This window comes from Mustela nivalis (assembly GCF_964662115.1).
Source record: "Mustela nivalis genome assembly, chromosome: 15".
Lineage (NCBI taxonomy): Eukaryota > Metazoa > Chordata > Mammalia > Carnivora > Mustelidae > Mustela > Mustela nivalis.
This window is the reverse complement of record NC_139034.1, coordinates 79,584,591-79,608,725: the sequence shown is the minus strand read 5'-3', so window position 1 is coordinate 79,608,725 and position 24,135 is coordinate 79,584,591. Positions and strand designations below refer to the sequence as shown.

General features: G+C 42.3%; 1 protein-coding gene across 2 annotated transcripts in view; it reads left to right on the top strand.

Annotated features, from left to right (window-relative positions):
* The first annotated feature begins 1,346 nt into the window (after positions 1-1,346).
* Positions 1,347-24,135, top strand: part of NALCN (sodium leak channel, non-selective) — a 303,888-nt gene continuing 281,099 nt past the window's right edge. The window contains exons 1-3 of one of the 2 annotated variants that reach the window (XM_082701489.1): positions 1,347-1,412; positions 18,051-18,197; positions 21,190-21,372. In XM_082701489.1, coding sequence (XP_082557615.1) covers positions 18,090-18,197; positions 21,190-21,372 — 291 coding nt within the window. In that variant the 5' untranslated portion in view covers positions 1,347-1,412; positions 18,051-18,089. Of the gene's footprint in view, positions 1,413-1,915; positions 2,028-18,050; positions 18,198-21,189; positions 21,373-24,135 lie in introns of those variants that run through there. The other variant, XM_082701488.1, reaches the window with a different exon arrangement.

Below are 24,135 nucleotides of genomic sequence, written 5' to 3'. Positions count from 1 at the left end.
GTGAATGGTATTGAACTCCTAGAACAGCAATTCACTTCCACTGAATTACAGCAATAAATCTAGCTACAGAGCCTGTTGCACTTCCCTAATTTTACTAATAAGAAAACGCAAGGGATGATGAGTAGGTAGAGGAATAAAGTGATTTTGGGGACACTAAAAATCTGTCTTTTATGATGACTGTCTACTCTCCAAAAATGCCAAGTTCCTACAGATTCCGGGAGGCCTATAGTGAGCTTTTCCATCACTTCTTTGGTGCATGCATTTCCCAAGGCCTTTTTCATAATTCATGGGGTTGTTTGGCACCTAAATGCGAATTATAGATACTCACACAGCCATAGTTTAATCAGGGATGGATAAGTGTCTGAAATACCTGATTGTGAGGGGTGTTGCTGAGATTACTAAAACTGATGCCATTATTACTTCATTCACAAAATTTCTAAATCTTGACTATTTCATTAATATGGTTTTCTAACGGATTGTTCTGACTCGACAAATTCTAGAAAAAAATGCACAGCTGTATATTTTAAAGATACAAAGTGAAATAAACGAGCATTAAGTCAAACAACTGAGAGCAATGATGTAAGGATTAAACAAATGGGTAGTTTTTCTAAACAAATTATTTATAGATTTATTAATGTTTAAATTGCTTTCCATTTTGTGTTGTGAAGAATATTTCCACATGATTTCTTCATTTGTTGGAAATGTGGGTTTTTATATAGTTGTTCTAAAATTTTCAGATATTTGAAAAAACTTCTTCCACATGCTTCTGCATTTCTTGAAATGCCAATTGTTTTTAAATTTCCTTTAAAAAAAAAAAAAAAGGTGCTAAGTTGGCCTGAAGTGAATAGATTGTGCCTAGGTTTCTTTTCTCCATGTAAGTTAATTAAATATACATAACCAGAAAATACATTTTTTAAAAATGTGCTTATGACTTTACTTTCTTCCCTTGGGCTATAATATTTTCTGAGAAGGGATTGTTCTTTGTTCAGGAGTTCTAAGAGAGCTTAGGGGAAAGCTTCGTTCAGTTTTCTCTCTCCTTCTATGTGTGTGCCTATGTGGATGATGTTTAAATCGCTCAGGGGTTCCTCGGTGGGTTACTATAAGGCAAGATGCCCGCCCCGGGTTGAGTTTTCAGGGAGCACAGCCCAGAGAAGATGCCCTCCTGGCCTGCGTACGGTGCTCAAGATTCCAAGATTTCCCTAAACCTGGTTGGCGAGAAGCTGCAGGAGACAGCAGGTGCAGCTCTTGTCCCGGATCCTTACAGCGCACGCAGGTGACCATCAATTTTTGGATGGACATCCCGCCTCAGCCACATAGCGAAAATTTTTAATTTTAAGGGGAAATGGGGACGTGTTCAGGAGACTGTAAGTGTCACCTGTGCGCTCATTATTTCGCAATTTCACACTCAAAAGGTGAGACTAGCCGGCATCCTCAGAAACCGTGTCCGCGAAGCCCGGATCACTCACACGCGCTCACACACGCACGCACACGGCCCTGCGCGTCCCTATGCAGTGTCCTTGCGTGTGCCCCGCGTGTGCCCGGCTCCAGGCGCACGGCCGTGGCCGGGGTCAGGCCGAGACCACGAGCGGAGCCGGCGGAGGAGAACCCAGCTGTTGCTGGGAGACCGACCGCCGGCGGCCGCCGGAGAGGAGGAACGTGCTGGCAGCGACCCTCCGCTCCCGCCGCCCGCCGCGCCGCCTCCCGGCCCTTCCCTCCCTGCCGCCCGCCGCGCCGTCGCAGCCCCTGCGGCAAAGACAACTCTGATTTAAAAAAAAAAAAAAAAAAAAGCCGAGACCAAAAAGCCCTGACCCCGCACCCCTCTCCCGCAGGCCCCGCGCCCGGGTGGCCGCCGCGCGCGCCCGCACGCCGAGCGCCGAGCCGCGGCCCCGGCCGGGTGGCGCGCGCCGACGGAGCGCGGGAGGTGAGGGACCGCGTCCCCGCGGGGTGGGCGCCGCGCCTGACCCGCCGCCGCCGCCGCCGCCGCCGCGCCCGCGGCACCATGACCGCAGCGAGCACTGGGGTTACAGGTTGGTCGCGGCCGCCTGAGGCCCGGGCGCGCGCGCTGGTGGCCCTCGCCGGGCGCGGCAGGGCTGGTGGGGGCGGGGGGCGAGGGCCCGGCGTGGGGGGGTGGGGTGGGGTGGAGGAGGGGCGCCCCAAGCCTCCGCGGGGAAGGGGCGCGGGCGGCCGCCAGGCCCCTCCCTGCCCCTGCGGCGGGCTGCGGCGTCCCCGCCCGGGCAGCGCGCGGGTGGGCGCCGGGGGCCGCCAGAGTCGCCAGAGCCAGGCCTGCCCGCGGGGCGCCCGGGGGGCAGGTGGCTCGGGCCGCGGCGGCTGCGCTGCGCGGGGGCCCCTCCGCCCCTGAGGGCGAGCGTGCGGCGGGTGGGAGGCAGCGGTGCTCCAGCAGGTTTCCCGAGGGGCCGGGGCCTTGGGCTGCCCACCCGGCTCGTGCGGCTCGCGGTGCGCTTGGGAGCCCTCCTTTGATGAACGGGCCCGGGCGAGCCGCTGTCAGGGTGACCACCCGAGCCGGCAAAGCGGGGTCCTGCAAAAGCGACAGCGTTTTGTCATTGAGCCCTTAGGAGACTGGCTCGGATCTCCAGAAGGGCCCAGAACCCCCGAACAAGGAAGGGGTTGTCCCTCTGACTCGGAATGTTCCTCATCACGCATGGTAGATAGCTCTGAACTCGGGTCCTTATACATTCTTGAAGTATCATAGGATAAATCTTCCAGGGTGACCCATAATTGTTAGGGAGTATATTATCAAGGATGTGTACGCGTCCACGTATCGGTTCAGGCCTCCGGAAGGTTATGGTCTTCATCTCGTGCGTGTAGTCATCAGCTAGGCCCAGATTTCCCTGGTGACGAAATGGGAGTTGGGGACCAGGGACTGCTGTAACAAGGCCAGGGTTGGAGAAGACCTTTAACAGGGAGCAGAAATTAACAGGTGGCTAATCTTAACAGTTTGTGAGTCCCATTTTCATCGCTACAACTGTGATTTGATTGGAAATGAAGTCGGAAGGGGCAGGTGTACACTCCTGGGCATGCACGTTCATATTTGTTTTATATATAGAAAAAAAAAGGTTATGAATTGTCCTCCAAAAATGGATCAACATTTTAAAGGTTAACTCTCATGTTGTTTGATTTTTACCTTCTTCAAAGACCCACGCAAGAAGCTTTTACACCTCAAAGTCTTTGTATGCAAACATTAAACATTTAAAAATTTATCCTTTGAATTTCAAAATCATTAGACATGAAAGAAATGCCGGAGATGATAGACAAAGAAAGAATAAACGACCGTAGTCCTAATAACTGAACACAAATGATTATAATTTCTATGTAGTTGTTGTAGTCTTTTTAAAACTACATGACTTCATATAGTTAGAATCATGGCATCGTACAGTTTTTATACTGGTTTTCCCAGTAAATATTTAGCATATTTTAACATATTTAGCATATTTTGCCCCATACAGTATTCTTACTTAACAAATTCTAAATAGCTGTGTAAGACTGTGCACCAGGAATACAACTTCACTTCTGTGGCCACACCTCTGGTTGCTGGACATTTGTTGTTTCCAGTTTCTCATCATTACAAATAACATATCAAAAGTATTTGATTATCAAAATTATTATGGAAATTTATATTATGGATATACTGTGTGTGTGTGTCTGTGTGTTTATCTCTCTATCTTCAGGCTGTTTTCCTAAAGATATAGATTTGAATAAGATGTTTTCTATGTTTCTGCAGTAAATCTGCCTTTTTTTGATATATGTGGATCGCTTTCCTTCTTTTACAGGAATAAAGAAAGATTAAAAAAATATCCTGGACATATAACCTTTGCACCACGTAAAGACTTGACTTTTAACAAATTCATCTAAAATCAAGATGATAAAATATACTTCTTAGTTTAAAATCGTAAGAATGTTGTAAAAGTGGTCAGGTGAAAAGAAAAAAAAAAGTAAGTGAATGCAAGGTCTTTTAGGAATAATGATTTTTCAGCCCAGGAGTCTAATTCTGGTTTTTGCTTCCTACTCAGACTTCAAATAAATGATCAAAGGACTTTATATAGTGAGACACCTGCACCCCATGGGTACAGTGGAGGGAAGACCATTTGCTCATGGGGTGTGGACTCTGATGCATTTCTGGTGGATTCGCCACAGATGGAACTGGAAAGATGGACGGATGGCATAACCAAGGTTCAGGCCACAGTTCCTTTTTGACTTGTGCAAAAAGTGAGGAGCAGAGCTCCAGGCAGAACTCCTTTATCTGAAAGGCTGAAGTCTAAAGTTAACTCTTGAAGTGGTTTCTCCATGAGACCCAGGGGCTGGTGCAGACTTACCAGATGGAATGTGCTCCAAGGACAGGGACTGACCCCATGGTCCAGAGAGAGGTGCGGGACTGGGGCTTCCAGGAAAAGAGTCAGGAAATGTAAAGTCCAGAAATCAGCACACCATGGCCAAGGGAAGCCCGTCTGCAAAGGCTGAGTGGGGGACCTCTCTCCAATTATGCAAAGGGAAGAGAAGGGGAGACTTTGTTTCAAACAGGATGATGTGTCTGGAAGACAGCCAACAGAGACACACGGAGTGCTCTCCCTGACCATAAGCCAGGTTCTTAGTGAAATGTGAGCACTGTTTTCTTTTAGATGAAAACAAATAACCCAAATATGCAGATGGAAATGGGTTATAATGGACCGGAAGGACTAACAGAAAGTGGCTAACATATTGTTAGAGCCTAGCAAACACTTTGCATCTGAAAAAAGAAAAATATCCCATCGGTATTCTGATCAAGTTAAAAAATTATTTACTGGGTGGACAAAATGGATGAAGGGGCTCAAAGTATAAACTTCCAGTTAGAAAAAATAATTAATTAAGTCATGGGATGGAATGACTAGCACAGTGACTGTGGTTAATAATACTGTGTCATATATTTGAAAGTTGCTGAGAAAGTAGATCTTAAAAGTTCTCATCACAGGAAAAAATCATAAACTATGGTCATGGGTGTTAACTAGACTGTTGTAGTTCACAACAACAAAAAGAGAAAGGAAGAAGTGTTTATCTATCTACAAAGAGGACGTGCAGACTGCCTTCATATAACCTTTCCGAAACTAAGTATCAGCCAGCAGTAAAATCATATCCTGAAATTGTGTAATTCTGAATAATACCAGAAGATAGTTCTTGCAGGATACTCCTACAGGGTCAAAAATGAAATAGAAAAAAAGAGGAAGACATACATATGAGGCAAGTTAAAGAAAAGGTGGAAGAGAAGAATGTAAGTTACAGGACAGTTGTTTGAAAGGTCATTAGATGAGAAAAAAGAACCTTAAAGCAATAAAAGTTACTAACGATTATGAGCCTTCCAGCCATACCAGTGTTCACAGCAATGTAATATTTTTAACGGAGAGTATTCCTAAGTGTATCTATTCAGGGAGACATGGCTCTTAGATGCACTGTTTTCTCAAAGGTTTCTGTGACCTATGATGGGATAAGAAATTAGCATTTCAACCTAGGAAGTAAAGAAAACAACACGACAGAAGTAGAGAAGACAAGAAAGGGCGTAAGGTTTAAAAAACACACCTGAATTTGTTATAAAGTAGGAAAGCTTTAGACGTGATAGAAAAGAACCGAAGAGCCAGAGCATTCCAGGGTTTGAGGCACATTAGCGTGTAGCCAATCCACGGGATCTCAAGAATGTGGTCAAGAAGAAGGAGAAAAATAACAGTGGGGATCAGTGAAGGAAGGTGCTGGAGAAAATGAGTGTACAGTCTTAAGGATGTGTACCTGGAACCCTACTATGATCATGGAAACCAAGAAGTGGACAGTAGATTTATCAGCAGAACAAATGTTAAGAGATCCTGGTGATCAAATCAGTAGAAGGAAAGGGAGGGCATGGGTGGAAAATAAATCCAGAATTTTAAGTTTGGGTGATTGGGGGGTGTTTTTATTTGTTTCTTTGTTTTTTTTCCTATTTAGGATGCCTAGACAGAACAACTAACCACTTTCTCGCTCACTGAGCAGTATCTATTGGTTAAATCATTTGCTTCATTATTTTTTTAATCAGTTCTTTGTAGTAATTATGAGATCGATAGGTCAACTTCGTGGGTCACTTCTGAACTAGGGGAAGGATTTTTTTAAATTACTTAATATTCCTAAAAAAGACAAATTACGGAGGCCTCAATCAGATAAGATACAAGTCAGTGATGACTTAAGACACTATTAAATCTGTATTATGAAAGTTAAGGTTAAAAAAATCCTGGATAATCTAAAATGAGAGAATCTCTCAAGTAGGAAAACTTAACCTTAGCTATTCCTCCCAGGAGCTAAAATGCAGAGATGAAGAAAAGTATTGTGAGTAATGGATTCAATTTTAATTTTAAATTCTTTAAAAGATTTTACTTATTTATCAGAGAGAGAGAGTGGGAGAGAGCAAGCACAGGCAGACAGAATGGCAGGCAGAGGCAGAGGGAGAAGCAGGCTCCCTTCTGAGCAAGGAGCCTGATGTGGGACTCGATCCCAGGATGCTGGGATCATGACCTGAGCCGAAGGCAGCTGCCCAACCAACTGAGCTACCCAGGCATCCCATGGATTTAATTTTTAGAAAGAGGGCTTCTTGGATTTGGAAACACCTTTCATTGAATTAGTCTTTCCATTTCTTTCGATTCGATATATCAGTACTTTATGGAGGAAAAAAAAAAGATCAAATTCTAGAGAACCTCAAAAAATGTTTCTGCTGTTTATTAAGTAAAAATTAAAGCATTTTAAAACCTAATTAGTTGAACTAGACCATTTGTTTTTGCTTTGTTTCAAGTAATGAATAGCCATTTTCAAGGTATATTCTAGACTAAAATGTTGTAGGAGAAAAGCCAAGCAAAAGAGTTCTTAGTTACTTTCTCATAAGACAAAAACCAAAACCCTATTCTTGTATAGAAAGGATTTTCCATATAGTTTTTTTTTTAGTAAATTCTGATGGTTTCTGAGGAAAACTCAAGAATAGAATATACTATATGTACACATAGTTATAAATCAAAATTTCTGTCTCAGATTTCTATTTTGTTTCAGTTGTTTAGAACTAGTCTTTTCTTATTTTTATCCCCAAACAACCAGTCTTGATGCTGAACTATAAGCTCCGGAGGTACTAAAATGCTCTTCTGAACATCTAGATTAGTGACCCCATCATTAACGGGGACCACTTCTGGGAGAGTGTGTTAAAATTGCATGGGGAGGGTTTTTTAAAAATACCACTTCCCATAGTCCACTCCAGAAGGTTCTTAGTAATCCTGGTGTGAAGGCCTCCAGGGATTAAGATGTTTGAGAACTTCCTTGGATGATTCAAAGGTTCAGCAGTCTTTGGAAAACTACTGTTTGGAAATCTTTCACCTTCTTTGTCTAAACTTGATGGATTCTTATTACAAAATCAAATCACAAACAAACAAACAAACAAACAAAACACAGGAAACTCCTTTTGAATTGCCATCTTATTTGAGTCCAGTCTGGTAAAGTTTTGAAAACCACTGTTTTAAACCATCCATCTTCTTTGTTCTTTGCAAATTCATTACAAGATTAAGCAACCACCCTAAAAATAGATAATCTCCTTTTCTGATTTCTCATAATATTTAAGTGATGCTAGCAGTTTATCAAGACAAAATGCCTATCCTTGAACTCTTGGCAGAGGAAAACCTTCAAGGCCCTGGGGCCAGGTGGAGGTTGGGAAAACCTTTATAGCACTCTTCCGAGATTGGGAAATGTGACCTTGCAAAGTCACACCTTCAGCCTCTGGTGATTTCTTTTTTCTTTTTTTTTTTTTAAAGATTTTATTTATTTACTTGACAGAGAGAGATCACAAGTAGGCAGAGAGGCAGGCAGAGAGAGAGAGGAGGAAGCAGGCTCCCTGCTGAGCAGAGAGCCCGATGCGGGACTCAATCCCAGGACCCTGAGATCATGACCTGAGCCGAAGGCAGCGGCTTAACCCACTGAGCCACCCAGGCGCCCCCTCTGGTGATTTCTAACTGACATTCTTTTCCTGAGATTTTTTTTTTCACCAAACTGTACTCAGAATAAGTCACAAAAATGTAAGTGTGTATCCTTTCTAAACTTGGGGTGAATGACCAGGCTTGTTAAAAGGATCGATTGTATTTTCTGAGTAGGGATCCGGCCAGAGGCTCGTTGCCTCAACTCGTAATCAGTACAGTGATTAGGTGACACACAGACAGGCCTGTGCCCTCTCCTGGGGCTGGGCCAGTCGAGTTTGGGATGCAGGGATAACCGCAAAGGGGCGCTCAGCCATTCTAGTCCATCCCGAGGTCCTCTCCAAATCCAGTGATTTTTAAAGGTCAGAGGAAATTCAATTTTCACAAACAAAAATGAAACAGAACAGAATTCTTAGTGAAGTAATGACAGTTTTGAAGCATTCATAGAAAGAACCAGAAAAAAAAAAAAGTTATATGCTGTTTTTCTTCGGGATTTGGGAAGTAGAATCAGTATAAAAAGTGGGGGACCATTTTCTTTCTTTCTTTTTTTTTTTTTGATAGTTAGCCACTGTACAGTACCTCATTAGTTTTCAGTGTAACGTTCAGTGATTCATTACTGCATATAACACCCAGTGCTCATCACAACACGCGCCCTCCTTAATACCCATCACCTAGTTGCCCCTCCCCCAACACCGGCTCCCCTCTGAATCCTTCAGTTTGCTTTCGGGGTCCAAAATCTCTCATGGTTCCTCTCCCTCTCTGATTTCTCCCCCTTCAGATTTCCTTCCCTCCCCTGTGGTCCTCAGTTCTGTTTTTAATCAGTGTGCTGACAAAAGGAACAGAGAATGAAGATCTGGGTTTAGAGGTGGCCTTTTGAAATGTTTCACTTCCTCCGCTTGGTGGCCCGTCTTGGGTGGCCCCTGTGTTCTGCTGAGACTGGACTATGCGTGTAACCCTCTGTTTTTGCCGGGCTACATCCTGATTTAGCCAGGGCCAAGTCCTAGATGAGTAAGCACCCAAATGAGAAGTGCATTTGGAGAGAGAGTCAGAGCTTGCTGCTGTGAACCCAGGGGTCAACATTTCAATGATGTCTTAGTTCTCCCGCTAACGTGATGTGCTCTGCTGATCACTGGAGCAGACATAAAACTCAGGCTACTTTGAGAGAGAAAAAACACAGCCACCTCCCTTTTCTGTGAGCAGAAGCCATTTAGAGGCCCATAAAATTCATGAGCCGAGGGGACTAATGACAGACTTGCTTGAGAGTGGCCTGCGAAGACTGACCTGCACTTCTAGGGGCCACCATGCTCCAATCTGGTGTCACCACTTAGACATGGAGGAGGCAAGAATTGGAGAATCTCCATCCCTGATCTCTGGGAAAGAAGATTCTAGTCACCAAGCCTTGGAAAGGTCAGACCGAAAGATGTGGACAGCTGAGGATCATGGGGTCAAATCAGAAAGTGACCGTGGGCAGGACACTTCTATTACCTCTCAATCTCAGTTTAAATCTCTAAAATAAGATGAATAGAGCACCTGCCTTACTGGGGCAGGGCAAGAAGTCGGTGAGATGACCCACGCAGAACTCTTAGCCTCATATGTTAGGTGTACTCTGTGAAAGCTTCACAACTAATAATTATTTTCATATTGTATTTGTTTTAAAGAAATCACAAATGAATTTCATGACTGTTGAAAAACCTTTGAATTTTACCAAAGATCTTGAAATTCAGACTCCCTGAATTCTAAAATTGTTTCCAGTTCATGTGGCATTGGGCAAGTTTGCCTCAGACTTTTAATCTGCACAATGGAGGTAATATTAAAAATTACTTCAAAGATAGTAAGGCCTTGGAATTGCGCTTTGCACAGAGTCAGGTTTCCATAAATGTTTGAGTTCATCTTTTAAGTGGAAGAGGGGGAACAAAAGAGAACACAGAATGCTTAAGGCTTGACTCTTCTCTAACATAATGAACAGTGGTTTATGGACTATCATCCTACCCTAAGAATTACGGTCACATGCATAAAGTTGGGAGCAATTTCAAGACTGCGATAATAGATTTTATCATTGGAAGTTTCTTGTGATGTAATGTCCTGCAAAGTCCAGACGGTGAGGGAGTCCTTTTTGAAAATTTCAGAATGTTTAGTAATTCTCTCTGAGAACATCCAGAAAGCAGCCAGCCACGTCTCAGGATGACCCAGTGTATTATTATTAGAAACTTTTAGATTAAACAGCTACCACTTGCTACCTTCATTCAGACTGGTAACTTCCATTTAGTATGGATTTTCCTTACTGGAAGAACCACCGCAAAACAAAACCACAACCTTGACCATATTCTGAGCTGTGGATTTTGAGTATGGCAAGAGTACTTCTTTTAATAAACTCCTTCTTTTTGCCTTGGTACATTCTCTGCAGAAAGGATATGCTCTTATGCCAAGGTGTCATCAGTGGGATCTAGTTTCTAGTTTCACATTCTCAGCATATTCAGTCAAGGATTTATGAGACTAGGGGTGCTTGGTTGGCTCAGTTGGTTAAGCATCTGAATGCTGATTTCAGCCCAGGTCATGATCTCAGTGTTGTGAGATGGAGCACAGTGTCCCACTCAGCGCTGGTCATGGAGCCTGATTAAGGCTCTTTCTCTCTCTGTCTTCCTCTGACCCTACCTCTACCCCACTCACATGGGCACACACACTCTCTGTCTTAAAAAAAAAAATTAGACTAAAACAAACTCTAAGAAATTAAAAAATCTGCCATCTGTAGGAAATTAAGACAGCCGTCTGTTTCCTGGGAGATGTACAATTATTAGATATTAGTAAATGCTTTTTTCTCGTTTCCCCCCCAAATTTAGAGAAAAGATAATAAAAGCATAATAGAACATTTCTAGAATTCATCCTAGAGGAAAAAGACTGGATAATGAATAATGACTTCAGAAACCTGAAAGTGACATTTAGATAGAGTCCATGAGACATTTGAAGATTCTTGCCAGAAAAAAAAAGAGGGGGCACTTTTTTTTTAATCGTGTGGCTGGAATAACCATAAAATGAATCATCATAAAAATGAATTCAATTTTAAGAAATGAAAAATGTCTGTACTATTTCCCCCCTCCCCAAAAAATAATTGATGTCAAGTGAGTTTATAATCACTAGGTTGTATGATGAGACTATGTTGAAAAAGTAGTTTTCTTTTTATTACCACTCTGAGTTAGAGTGTAGTTAATTTTAAATTTAATAGCTCTGCAAGCCACATTGTCTTGGTTCAGATCTTGGCTCATCTCTGTGCCCAGACTCCCTCATCTGCCAAAATGTCATTGTAAGAATGGAATGACATGAAGCACGATGTGCTTAGAACAAAGCCTGGCACCTGACAGGTCCTCGGTAGACATTGGAAGGAATCTGTTTTTACATGGCAGTTGACAGATTTTGAGGGGAAGTCAACTGATGAGCTCATGATTGTTTTCTTTTTTGTGAAGCATTCAGATTGGGGAATATATATTCAGCTTCGTATACGATCCTGTCTGTAATACTTTTCCTTCAGTGGTTTTGATGATTAAGATCAAAGGTAATTATTGAACACCACTAGGCAGGAGCTGCTGGGCAGTTGGAGTCCGCGTGGGAAAGTGCTGTGTGCCAGGCTGAAGAGGCTGTAAGGGGTGAGCTCATGAAGGTGGGTGTGGATTACTGCTGCAGAACAGGACACAGGTCCTTGGTGTCCCTAGGAGAGATCCAAGACGACATGAGCTTGCAGAACTAGAGGAGTTTCAGCCATTCAAGATGGCGCGAGAGGACACTCCGCTGGCAGGCGGGGTGCAGTTCTCAAAGGCAGTAGGGTGCCACCATATCCTGGGAACCAGAGGGCGGATGAGCGGATGGGGTGGAGAAGCATGAGGCAAGGCAGAGAGATTTTGGATCACAGAAAATAAGACAAAAATAGTGGGGTTTGCTCCCTAATTTATAAGCATGGCATAAAATGCATGATGCTATATTCATTTGTTCTGAATGGACCTGTTCTGTTGTTGGGAAGGACATTTGGCCAGCCAAAATGTAGAGTCTGTATTTACAGAAATAATGGTATTTGGCAGTTCCAGCATCAGGAATAAACATCCCCTTTGTCTTCAAACTGTGATTATGATGTGCTGAAGTACAAGTGACTAAGTTTGCATATGGGAAAAGGCAGAAAACTTGTTCAAACATGGACATCAGTGGTTTGTTGGTTTAGGTTCTGTAGCCATTTAAGCAGAACAACAACAAAAAATAAATAGGAATACTTGAGGAAAGAAATAAGATTGTAATGTTCAAAAAAATTGAAAACATCAAATTCAGTTGTGTTCCAAAATACATAGTGATACCTTTCTCACCTGAAAATTCAGTGTTGGTACCCTATCTAGAAAAAATGCCTTTTTATCTGTTTACCTGGCAAGTCCTTGCACATATAATGATGTAAATGAGCTTAAGAGACAAGAAAGACAAGGAAAGGCAGATGTTTGAAGGTGGTTTTTGTTTAACAGTTAGGATTTTCTGTGCATGCATATTTCTTGACAGAGAAAGATGTTCACAAGATACTGCTAAATTAGAAAAAACAACTGGTTACAAGACAGTGTTTAAGCAGCCATTTAAAAATAAATATATGCATGGAAAAATATGTACTGAAAAGAAGATGGTAGAGATTCAGCCCATATGTCATTGGAGAATAGGTGCCCCGGCTCAAGGAGGAGAGAGAGTATATCTGATTATCGCCCTGTCTGCAGCACTTTGCCCCCCACCCCCCTGACCCCAGGTGGGACAGGCACAATGTACGCCCACAACAAATACTTAGCAAAAATAATTGAGTCTACATGATATTTATGAGGAGAAGGGAGTTGGGGGAAATTGGAAGGGGAGGTGAATCATGAGAGACTATGGACTCTGAAAACAATCTGAGGGGTTTGAAGGGGCGGGGGCGGGTAGGAGGTCGGGGTACCAGGGGGTGGGTATTATAGAGGGCACGGATTGCATGGAGCACTGGGTGTGGTGAAAAAATAATGAATACTGTTTTTTCTGAAAATAAATAAATTAATTAAAAAAAATAATTGAGTCTCTAGAAGTAGAGTTCCTGATGGGTTTCACCTTGTTCTTTGTTTTGTTTTTATATTTTTTCTAGTTATCCTGCATTGTTGAGTAATGAAAATAAAAAGTAAAGTTTTTTTTTTTTTTTTTTTTTTTTTTCATTTAACTTAAGATGTAGGTATTTGAGGTCCAGGGAGGGAGTGGTCCACTGCCCTTGCTTGTTACGTGAATCTCGTCATGTCTGACAGCGAAGACGCAGGTGCCTGTTGGGAATCAACCGTTCATTATACACTTCTTGCCTTGGGAGGTGGGGCAGCGCTAGCAATAAGGTAGTGAGAAAATAAGAATACCAATACATGGAAGTTGAAGAACAAGGTGCAGGAGTGAGAGGCTCTCCTTTAATTAATCATTTGCTCTGTCGTTAATTAAACTTGTTGTTTGCCTGTGTCAGGAGCACAGAGCATTGGAATTCTAAGAGGAGAGACCAGCTATGTTTTGTTAGTGCTAAATTTCTATCACCTAACAGAACGGTTGGGATTTTTTTTTAACGAGTGAATGAATGAATGAATGCATTTTATGCAAGTATGAATGAATGAGAAACTTCTGCTCGCCATGAAGTCTGCTCTTCTAACGACCAAACAGTAAAGCTTGGGGTGAGAAGTCCAAGGGATGATATTGAACATTTTATTTCCTTAATTTCCTTTAAAAACTCTTCATGGATTCAGCTAGGGCATACAAAGCACTGATGCGGGATTCGCAGCTGACCATGAAGAGGACACAGGCAGAGTCCAGTTGCTGATGTGGGAGTGTTGGGATACTTAACCAGTTCAAGTGGGGCGTGTGGGTTATGAGTATGATCGGAAGCGCAAGTAAACCTGAGCGGGACCGAGTGTTTTTACAACATGAAGCTCAACAAAGCAGGTGGGCTACGAGCTCCGAGTGCCTTTGCTCTTCCCTGCTGGGTACCCAGCACCTGCCACAGTGCCGGATACGGAAGCGGATATGCAGTCTTTCCTGTGTGAATGAATGAATGAACTAATGAATGAGAAAGAGGGAGACAAGCTGAGCTTTTCTGGGTTACAGGAGAGACCAGGTCAGTGTTTTGGGAAGTTGATTTCTGATATACAGGACAGGACACAGTCAGAAAGCTGGATGTTTGTGGCAGTCCAGACCTGAAGTCCATGGCCCAGCATGGACTCCAGTACGGAGCTAAAGCCAGAGGGACCGTGTACGTCAGGACAGAGAATCTTCTGCACATTTGCAGACCTGCACATGAGGACCCAAAGAGCCCAGGGCAGGAGGATCTGGGAGCTGAGAGGAAAGGGGGGAGGGAATGTCGGACGGATACCCATTGGCCCTGTTGAATTTCCAGTGGTGATGGTGTCAGTACGGCCTGTATCGGAGGGCCAAGCAGCAGCACAGATGCACAGCTCAGGACCCAGACACCAACAGATGGTGATGGAAACTGTAGGAGCAGATGCTCATTTAAGGGGTTAAGTACAGAGGACAGACACAGGGGACAACAGGTAAAGGACATGCTGTAAACCATCATTTAGAAGATGGAAGATTCCAAAGAGTTTAATGCAAACCCAAGAGAGTTACAAGGAGAAGAAATGACCCAGAGTGTTGCAAACACTTTTTTTTTTAATTTACTTTTTTTAATTATGTTAGTCACCGTACGTTATGTCATTAGTTTTTGATGTAGGGTTCCAAGATTCGTTGTTTAGGTGTAACACCCAGTTTTCCATGCAATACATGCCGTCTGTAATACCGTCAGGCCAACCCATTCCCCCACCCTGTCCCCTCTGAAACCCTCAGTTTGTTTCTTGAAGTCCACAGTCTCTCATGCAATTAAAGAAAATAGAATCTATTCATTGCAGTTAGTCAAGAGAGAGCTGGAATGTCCTAAGGAAAGCGTATGCCAACAGAGGTTGCTATCCCAGAATATGAAACTGGATTTTAGCCATTTAAAAGGGAGGAATGAACCAAAATATCTTTTCTCCTGGAGTTGCCATTAGCTGTTTCCAAGTAAAGGATTTATCAGTGAACGTATTGTAACTGTGCAGCCTTTTCTCATTATTGAACTATTTAAATACCAACTACTTTTTAAAAAAGATTTTATTTATTTATTTGACACAGATCACAAGTAGGCAGAGAGGCAGGCAGAGAGAGAGGGAGAAGCAGGCTCCCCACTGAGCAAGGAGCCCGATGTGGGACTCGATCCCAGGACCCTGGGATCATGACCTGTGCCGAAGGCAGAGGCTTTAACCTACTGAGCCACCCCGGTGCCCCAAATACCAACTACTTTTAATAAGGGTGAAAAAGCTACTGGAAGTCTTGCTTTTTAAACTCAGTGCACTGCCTTATGAAGGACACTTTTGTAAACAGAAGAAAAAATGTATTGGGTTATAAATACATCATAGTGATAAGGCTAAGATACACAGAAGCAATTTCCTATCAAATAATCAGCTTACCTAGGATACTTAAATATCCCTGCCGCTCTTTATCAGGGGAATAATAGGTTTGCTGTACTTAGTTATATTGACGCAACATGAACAAATGTGTAAAATCATATTTCTGGGTTTAAAGGAAAATTTTTATAACCAACTGCCTCAAATTAATTTTGAACTCTTCATATGTTTATAATTTGTGTTTATTTTACTACTTGGGTGCTTTAAATAATATTTGATATTATTATTATTTTAATATTTGATATTATTGTCAGTCAATATTTCAGTGAGCTAGTTTGTTTTAACATGTGTGTGGATTAACCAAGTTTTATAGGAGTTTGAACAGATGGTTTTCTTGGGCACTGTTTAATTTGGTGGCATTTTTGCAGTAGGTAAAATTAGGGTCAAACTATGATGATTAGTATCATTCATCATGAACAACCGGTTTTTGTGGGTCAAAAATAGAGATTTAAAAACAATAATTCTGGATGTCTACTTCTTTACATAAACAAAAACATAATAAAAAATTGGCTCTGCTTCTATTTATAATAAAAGCTGCATGGTATTCATCTATGAAGATATCGTATTCATACATCAAAAAATTTTCCAGACCGTAACTTATGGCCAGATCATAAGATCAATAAATGGTCATTCATGAGTCTCCACTGGCTCGGTGTAAAAGGTATTATGGTTGGTGGCTAGGTCTATAAAATTTCTTGTACCACCTTCGAACAACTTTGTACAACCATACTTTATTTCCTTTGTGTTGTGTAATCTTGAAGGATTTCTAAAAGATTCTGTATCCCGTTTTCAGGTGCACAGGAAACTGTCATTCAAGAAGCATCCCAAATTGAGGCCACCAGATGTTTCCTTCCATAGTAAATCAGAGAACAAGCATAATTTGAATATTCTGCATATATTTACATATCGATGTCAAGAGTCCCTAACTCCAATTATGTAAAATAAAATTAATTAGTGCAGCCTACTGCAAAGCCCATATTCAAATCCAATATTCGGGGCAAGATAGCCTGGAAATACCTAGCACATCTTAAAGCCAATTAGCTTCATGTCTTCTGGGAATAGGAGGGCTGGGCAGACACACCTACCTGGGTGCTTCCAGGAGAGCCTGGACATAGGAGGACGCACTCAGACATGGAGAATTGGAGTCAAGGCTGATGTGTCCAAAGCTGCTGTGGTCAGTTCTCTTTCCCCATGAAAACTGCAGCTGCGTGTATTTACAGATCCTGCAAATTCTTCTCGTGCTCCCGTGAGAATCGAGGGGTCCTCATTGGCCTTCAGTTAGAGTCCCGAGTCCAGCCCCAGGGAGCAGCCAGGAGGAGAACCAGTGGCTGCTTCCTGGTGGTCAAACCACTGTTTCCCTGACCCAGCATTTCCTCGGCCTTGTGCCGCCCTGACCTTTCCCCTTCCTTCAGGGGCCTTGCATGGCTCTGATCGGTCCTCAGTCCTAGTTTGGTCCATCACACACGCTTAGTATCTGTGGGCACACGGAGAAGCTTCTGCCTTTCAAGTTTGCGAGGGTAGCCGCGCTCAAGTCATTAACTGCCCGAGGCTGGAATTTCTCCTGCCATCGAGATGTCTTCCTTTCTGTTGTCTGTTGTAAAGGTTAAGTAAAATATCATTGCTAAGTGTCCAAAGCATAGTACATATCCCGAAAAACTGCTGGCTTTGCTCCTTTCCTTAGAGGTTCAGTCCAGATGAGATAAGTCTGTGCACTCAGGGTAGCCAGGCACTGCCTACCTTTGCCGTCTGTCTCCTCCGCTGTATTTCACTTGTTTGGCATCTGTGCCCTAAGGGCCTGGCATACCTGGGCCCTCCTTGCATGGCCGCTGGACTGTGGGAGGTAGTAGCAGTGACTAGACAGAAGTGACACTTACAGCAAGATGTGGATGACTCAGAATTGGGGAAATGTATGTACCTGGCAAGCGGGCATCTGGTCTCCCTCCGGTAGGATTTGTATTTACTTCAAGGTGCCTGGAAGAGCTGATGCAGTACCAGCATCTGCAAAAGAAAAAAAAAAAAAAGTTCATTTAGAGGAGGTTCTGCCCCATTTTCCCTGTCCCCCATCCTCTATGTCAGGGACGAAATTGGGAACTTTGAAACTATCATTGGAAGTCGATGTTTGTCGATGTCGCGTTAAATTAAGTCCAGGGAAAATCCTGGGGAGGACCTGAGTATTTCATCTGGACTGGTCACCTGTGCTCTGGCACAGACCGTCTCTAAGTGGAGACAGCTCCCGGCCTCAAAAACTCTCCTGCTAATATGTATATCTGAGAAGGCAATTCGACCCCAGTTAATCTAGACTAGCGCCATCTGAACGGGCCGATAACCTGCTCATGAAATGCACAAAGTGATGCAACCTGTTCATGAAATGCACAGGGTGATCTATTGGGTTGAGGGGGGGGGGTAAGCTTGGATTGATATTTTTATCTTAACCTTTTAAAATTTCTTTTTGCACATATTGCATATACTCCGACATACAGTAGAACGCGTGTCTAATTAACGAATGCATTTGCATACATGGGGGGCTCCGTTTGTGAGGCGGTCGGCGTGGAGATGGTTTCGGTGACTAACGGAACTGTCTGTCTGCTTCCAGACTGCAGTCTTGTCCTGCCTCCCCCAAACTAACTTCAGCATGCTCAAACGGAAGCAGAGCTCCCGGGTGGAGGCCCAGCCGGTGACGGACTTTGGTCCCGACGAATCTTTGTCAGACAACGCTGACATACTCTGGATTAACAAGCCAGTAAGTTTCTTTTTTGAAAAACGGAGAAGCGCATGCTGATATAAAGGAAATTGGATTCATATAATTCAAAAATCACGTACCTTTGGCTTTGAAATGACTGTTTGAGGTGCAGTAGAATATGGATCAGTCTGGAAGTCTGGAAGTGGAGAATCATTCAGATGAAATAAAGAGGTGCCGCGGGGGGTCATGCACACAGGCAGGTCTGCTAGGTGGTCTGCTCCCTCCTTCCCCCCCGCTCCCCCCCCCCCCCCGTGCACATGGTCCCCAGAGTCATGCCATACACTGATACTGCTCCTTCTCAGTCCGAGCCAAAGCTTGAGTCCCACATAGTCATCTCTTCTATCATTCTTCCATGAGTTCTCAGCCCAGGAGGGGATCGTCAGATGTTTGGAATTAAAGGTCACCTTCAGAGTGGCAAGAGTTGGTTGACTCAAAGGAAAGGTTAACGAGATAGTGGGTAGTGTCTCTGGAGAATTGCGTCACCTTCTGCCTAATGAAGCCGAGGAGAACGTGGGGGGAACATCTAGAACAGTGTCACTGGGGTAGATCGTGTGGCAGCCAGAAGGAGGAAGGGCATGGTCACGGGTCTTGCAAGCTCAGCCCAACCACAGAGAGCAGGCTCCCCTTCAGGACCGGACTCCCAGCAGAGGCCGAAGTACGGGAATGAACTGTTCCCCATGCACTGATTGTCTTTCCCTTGACCAGGATACAAGTCCTCGGCCCGGGCGCCCTGCCCTCTCCAGGCTTCTCCAGCTCATCTGCCCTCCTGACCACGTGTCCAGCAGGCTCAGGTTTCTTCCTGCCTTTCCCCTTCTGTTCACATTGCCTTTCTGCATTGTAGTCACTGCAACATCTCTCTTACCTACGTTGCTCATTAACATGGGTTAGCTGTGCAGGGAGCACTTTTTCTATTCTGGCTCTCACCGCCCGCAACGGTTCTTTCCTGGATCTGCACACACTGGCCCCTGGAGCCTCACCAGGGTCTCCCTGTTCTTCTGAGATGTCCAGCCAGTTCACACTGTTTTCCTGCCCGGAGGCCTTCCCCAGCCTCTGATGAGTCAAGTCCTCCTGATCCAGGAAGGCCTGGCTCAGATGTCAGCCCACCCCTGTGGGCGTCTGAAGGCTTCCTCGTTTGACCGTCTCCACCACGCACAGAATGAACCTCTTCTCTTTCCGCTTATCCTATTTTACCATTGTATGTAACTAAAAACGTATATTGCATGTAAGTATGTGTATGTTATGCCTACCAGACTGCTAAGTCGTGATGAGTCAGAAACGTGTTTAACATTTTTGTGGCCCCAGAGCCCCACAGAATTTCTTAAGCATAGGAGGTCTGCCATTCATGGCTAGAGAATTGAACAGGATGGAGAATAAAGCATTCACTAAATTTTTTCTTAGTGTCCGCCACCTATAAGCCTTTCTGAGAAGCTCTGAGGAAGGTAGCATTACAGATTTAGCCTTGGAAGCACTAACTAAAATGATTAATGCTTTATTAGGATACTTTCTTTAAATTCAAAATAGATTCATTGTGGAAGAACCCATCTTTTGAAGCTCTTTTGTGTAATTAGATCCTTTGTGTTGGAGATCCAGATAGGGCTAAATTCGCACACTGATATTTATTGAAGGGCCTCCAAATTGCATGAGAAGTACATCAACCCTTAAAATGAATTGAGTCATCAGTGACTTCCATGATATAGAATAAATGGCATTATGTCTTCATGCAAATATTAAAACTGTCAGATTAATATTATAACCCACTCACCAGCCTACAAGTGTCTGAGTCTCCTCAGAATTCTGACAGTCTTTTCAATTTTTCATCAGGGGTCCTTGCTAGTTTGCACAGCCGAGAAGACATCCACCATGAAACCACGACATCTTTTTTTGGGTGAGGGGAGCCTAATGTTAAAAGATTAACATGACTGCAGATATATCCAGCATCATCAATAAATAACATATTTCCATTATGTTTAAGCATTGTGTACTAATTAATTAACTAGTAAGATTAAGTGTGTGGGGGTAGCATGCAGACGCAAGGAATATTATTATTATTATTATTAATATATTATATAATATTATAATTAATATTATAAGTCTAGGTGTTCATTTTTATAATAAAATATTGTGAGTGATCTTATTTCTTACATGTATACACATGTATATGCACACAGATGTGCATATACATGTTTATCTATTATTTCAACTCTTTATGTTGAAGTTGAGGAAAATCTTTGAACAGCATGTGCATTCCTAGAATTGCACAGAAACTTATTTTTCAGAATTTTGGGAAAGCTCCCAGGGCTAAAATTGTACAAAACATTCTCTAAAATAGTAAGTCTATATTGAAAATGTAGGTTGAGGTCAGATTTCGAAATATATTTTTTATACAAGAATATAAATACAAGATACAAGATATAAATGGAAAGAAAACTGGACACAAGGGAAATGTTACGTGTCAAGTCATTTTTTAAAATGTTGGCAATCCAGGAGGATAGACCACTCTGCTAACGACCAGGGAAGTTACGATAAGTAAAATATAATTCTAGGTGCTCATAATATATAAAAAGTATAAAAATAATGGCACATGACATTTCTGCATGAGTAAGGTACTGACCCATGTTTTAACGGGACCAGAAGCTCCTTATGTTGTGGCCCAATGCCTTGGGAAGGTCAGAGGCACTGAAGTAACCTGCTCAGGTTCACAATAAGCCCTTGGCTCTCATTAACTGCAGGAGCATGGAAAAGTCTCTTGACCTTTCTGCCTCCATGTGTGCATGTGGAAATTAGGCTGCTTTCAGAATTAAATGATGTAAAATCTGGGAAAATATTTCGCACATTGTATGCACTTAACAGACATGAGTTTCCTACTCTCTCTTCTCCATGCCAGTGAAATATTTTAATCTCGAGATTCTATTTTCCAAATAGTGTGGTTTGTAATGCAAGTTTAAGGCCTCATTTCATGGTGTCAGATGAGAACTCTGAGCCTCTTTTGCAGTGGGTTCACTCTTTGCTGCGCATCTGTGCCATCATCAGCGTCATTTCCGTCTGTATGAACACGCCCATGACGTTCGAGCACTACCCTCCTCTGCAGTATGTGACTTTCACTCTGGATACTCTGCTGATGTTTCTCTACACGGCAGAGATGATAGCAAAAATGCACATCCGGGGTATTGTCAAGGTGAGTGTTCTAGAACCAAAATGCTTTGAAAATCTAAGTTAGTTTAATAGTATTTTCAGATTAATTTCCATCACACACAACGTCTCTTTATCCATCCTGTAGTTTTTTTTTTTTTTTAATAGGACATAACTCCAGAGGCCAGTGAAAATATGATGCATACGAATATTTAAAAAGTGAAATAAATTGTGTAAGACACAAAGTCTTGGGATATCCAGGAAGGAGTGAGAGAGTCGGCCTGTAGGCTCCATGGCCAGAATAGGGTCCATTATGCCACCTCCAGGAGAAACCTGTGGCTTGGCACAGGGACGAGTCCAAGCATGGCACCTGCGGCTTTACAGGATGTGGAATAAACGTTACGTGATAAAGTTACAGTGTGACGACACTCAGGATATCATTAACCTGAACTGTCCTGAAGGTACACAGGAGTGAAAAGAAAGGGCATGAGGTAGAAAGCAGGAGTATAGGAGAAGGAAGGCATGGCGTGGCAGTGGAAGCATTGGGAGACAGGAAAGAAATGAAAGAAAAAGGAAAAGACGGAAAAAGCAAAGGAAGAAAAGTTCTGTCAAAGGATATCTTCTGTGTATTCCTAACCTGCAGGCGGAGGATAAAAATAGGGAGACGACACTTTCTCTGGGAAGTATTTGAAATTATACTATTTAGGGAGCCAGTGCTATAAGAAAATAGCAGAAGGGACAGTAAAAGTCTGCAAATGACAGATTTGACTCAAATCCTAGCTCTTCCTTTATTGCTATATCAGCATCTCCAGTTACATAATTTTGGTGGAAAAGGACCTTATTTTGTACTAGGACTTCAAGATTCTAATGAGATGATGCATAACATGAAATTACTTAGGGTCAGTACATCTCTCTATGCATAATTCAGTGTGTATCATCCTTAAAACAGAAGGGTCACAGCCAGCACATTACTTTTTTTTTCATTTTTAACCTTTGAAAACCTTTTTATTATGGGAAATTTTAAGTTTACTCAAAAGTAGAGATTATAGTTGTCATGAATCCCCATAACTCAGTATCAACAGTTATCAATATTTGGCAAGTCTCAGAAACCAGGTCATTTCAGAAGTAACGGCTCATGCATTACTGACTGAGACACTTTCTTTTTAGCATAACCATCATGCCGTTATTGTGTCTAGCAAAATTAACAACAATGTCTTAATGTATGCCAGTACCCAAGTCATAGAAGTATTTTCCCAATTGTCTCAAACATTTCCTATTATAATAAGTTAGCTTCTTTGAATCAGGCCAAAGAAGCTTTAAGAAATATATCTGTTATATTTTTAAATCTCATTTAAGTCTCTTTATGCCCCTTGATTCTCAACCCCACATATCCTGCAAAAAAAAAAAAGAAAGAAAGAAAAAAAGAAAGAAAAAGAATTTCTTGTCATCAGGCCATTGGGAAAATGAGTCTTGTAGAACATTCTACATTCTAGATATGACTAACTGCTTCCTGATGATTCCATTTTTAGTTTCTATATACTCCATATTCCCTGAACCACTTTGACTTTGACCAGCGATGTACACAGGTGCCTCTTTCCTCAAGCAGAGGCCACAAAATGGTTTGTAGAACTTCTGGACCTTTGCCTATCTGATGGGTGAAAAATGGTAACTCAGTGTAGTTTTAGTTTGAATTTCCCTTTTTAAAGGGAGGTTGATTTGAGCGCGACTGTATACAAAGGCCATTTTCAAGTTGTTACTATTTTTCATTCAAGGTTTGGGTACTCTTTGTGTTGGGAGTATTAGCTCTAGGTGAGGTCAATTACATTTACTTTTCCTCTTTCATGATTATCTTTGCTCATGACTATTCAGGCCACACGCACTTCCTGTTCCGATCAGAAGCTCTTTCCATCCTATTAAGTCCACTCTTGTGTCTCACAGGAATGTTTTACACTTCTTCTTACATACATTTTGCACATTTTTTTTGTTATTTTCGTGCTTTGTTATGTTATTTCATCTTTTTGCTGTCACTATGGGCTCCTCTATAAAGTGTTCTAACTTGCTGTTATTTTTTTAAATGAAGGCTGTTGATTTTTATGTGCTAATATTGTTTCTTGCTACTTTACTAAATTTACTAAATTCTTGTACTGTTTATAGTACTTTTTCCATTAATTCTTTTGTCTTTTTATTTCCATTTCAGATGTCTCTCTCTTTCTCACTTATTTATTGGGTCAGCTCAGTTTTAAATAGTATGAGAGGCAGTGAACATCTTTGTTTAACCCCAGGCTTATTTAGACCATCTCTCGTGTTTCCTCATTAAATAATCTGAAGGATTAGGGTTTGAAGTTGGTACATTTTATCAGGCTAAGAGAACAAACATTAATTCCAATTTTTGACTGTTGTATCATGAATAGCTTTTAAATTTTGTTGAATGACTATTTTTCTTTTTAGCTCTTGGAGTAGAGTAGATTTCCTAATATTGAACCATCCTTACATTCCTGGGAAAAACTGAGTGGGGTCATGACACAGTTTTATTCTGGTTTAATGTGCTACTAGATGATATTTGTCATTATTTTCGTTGTTTTAATTTTGTCTAATCTTTGTCAGGTTTTGATATTAGATTTCCATCTATGTGTGTACACTGCTATGCTCTAAAATAGTCTGAATAATCTTTAAAAATTTGGGTACAAATCTCCTAGGAAACCATCTAGTTCTAGTGCTTTTTTTTGGTGGGATTCCTTTCTATTTCTGTTTCTTCTATAGAAATTGTTCTGTTCAGACTTGCTTTCCTATGGGTTCTGTTTGGTGATGT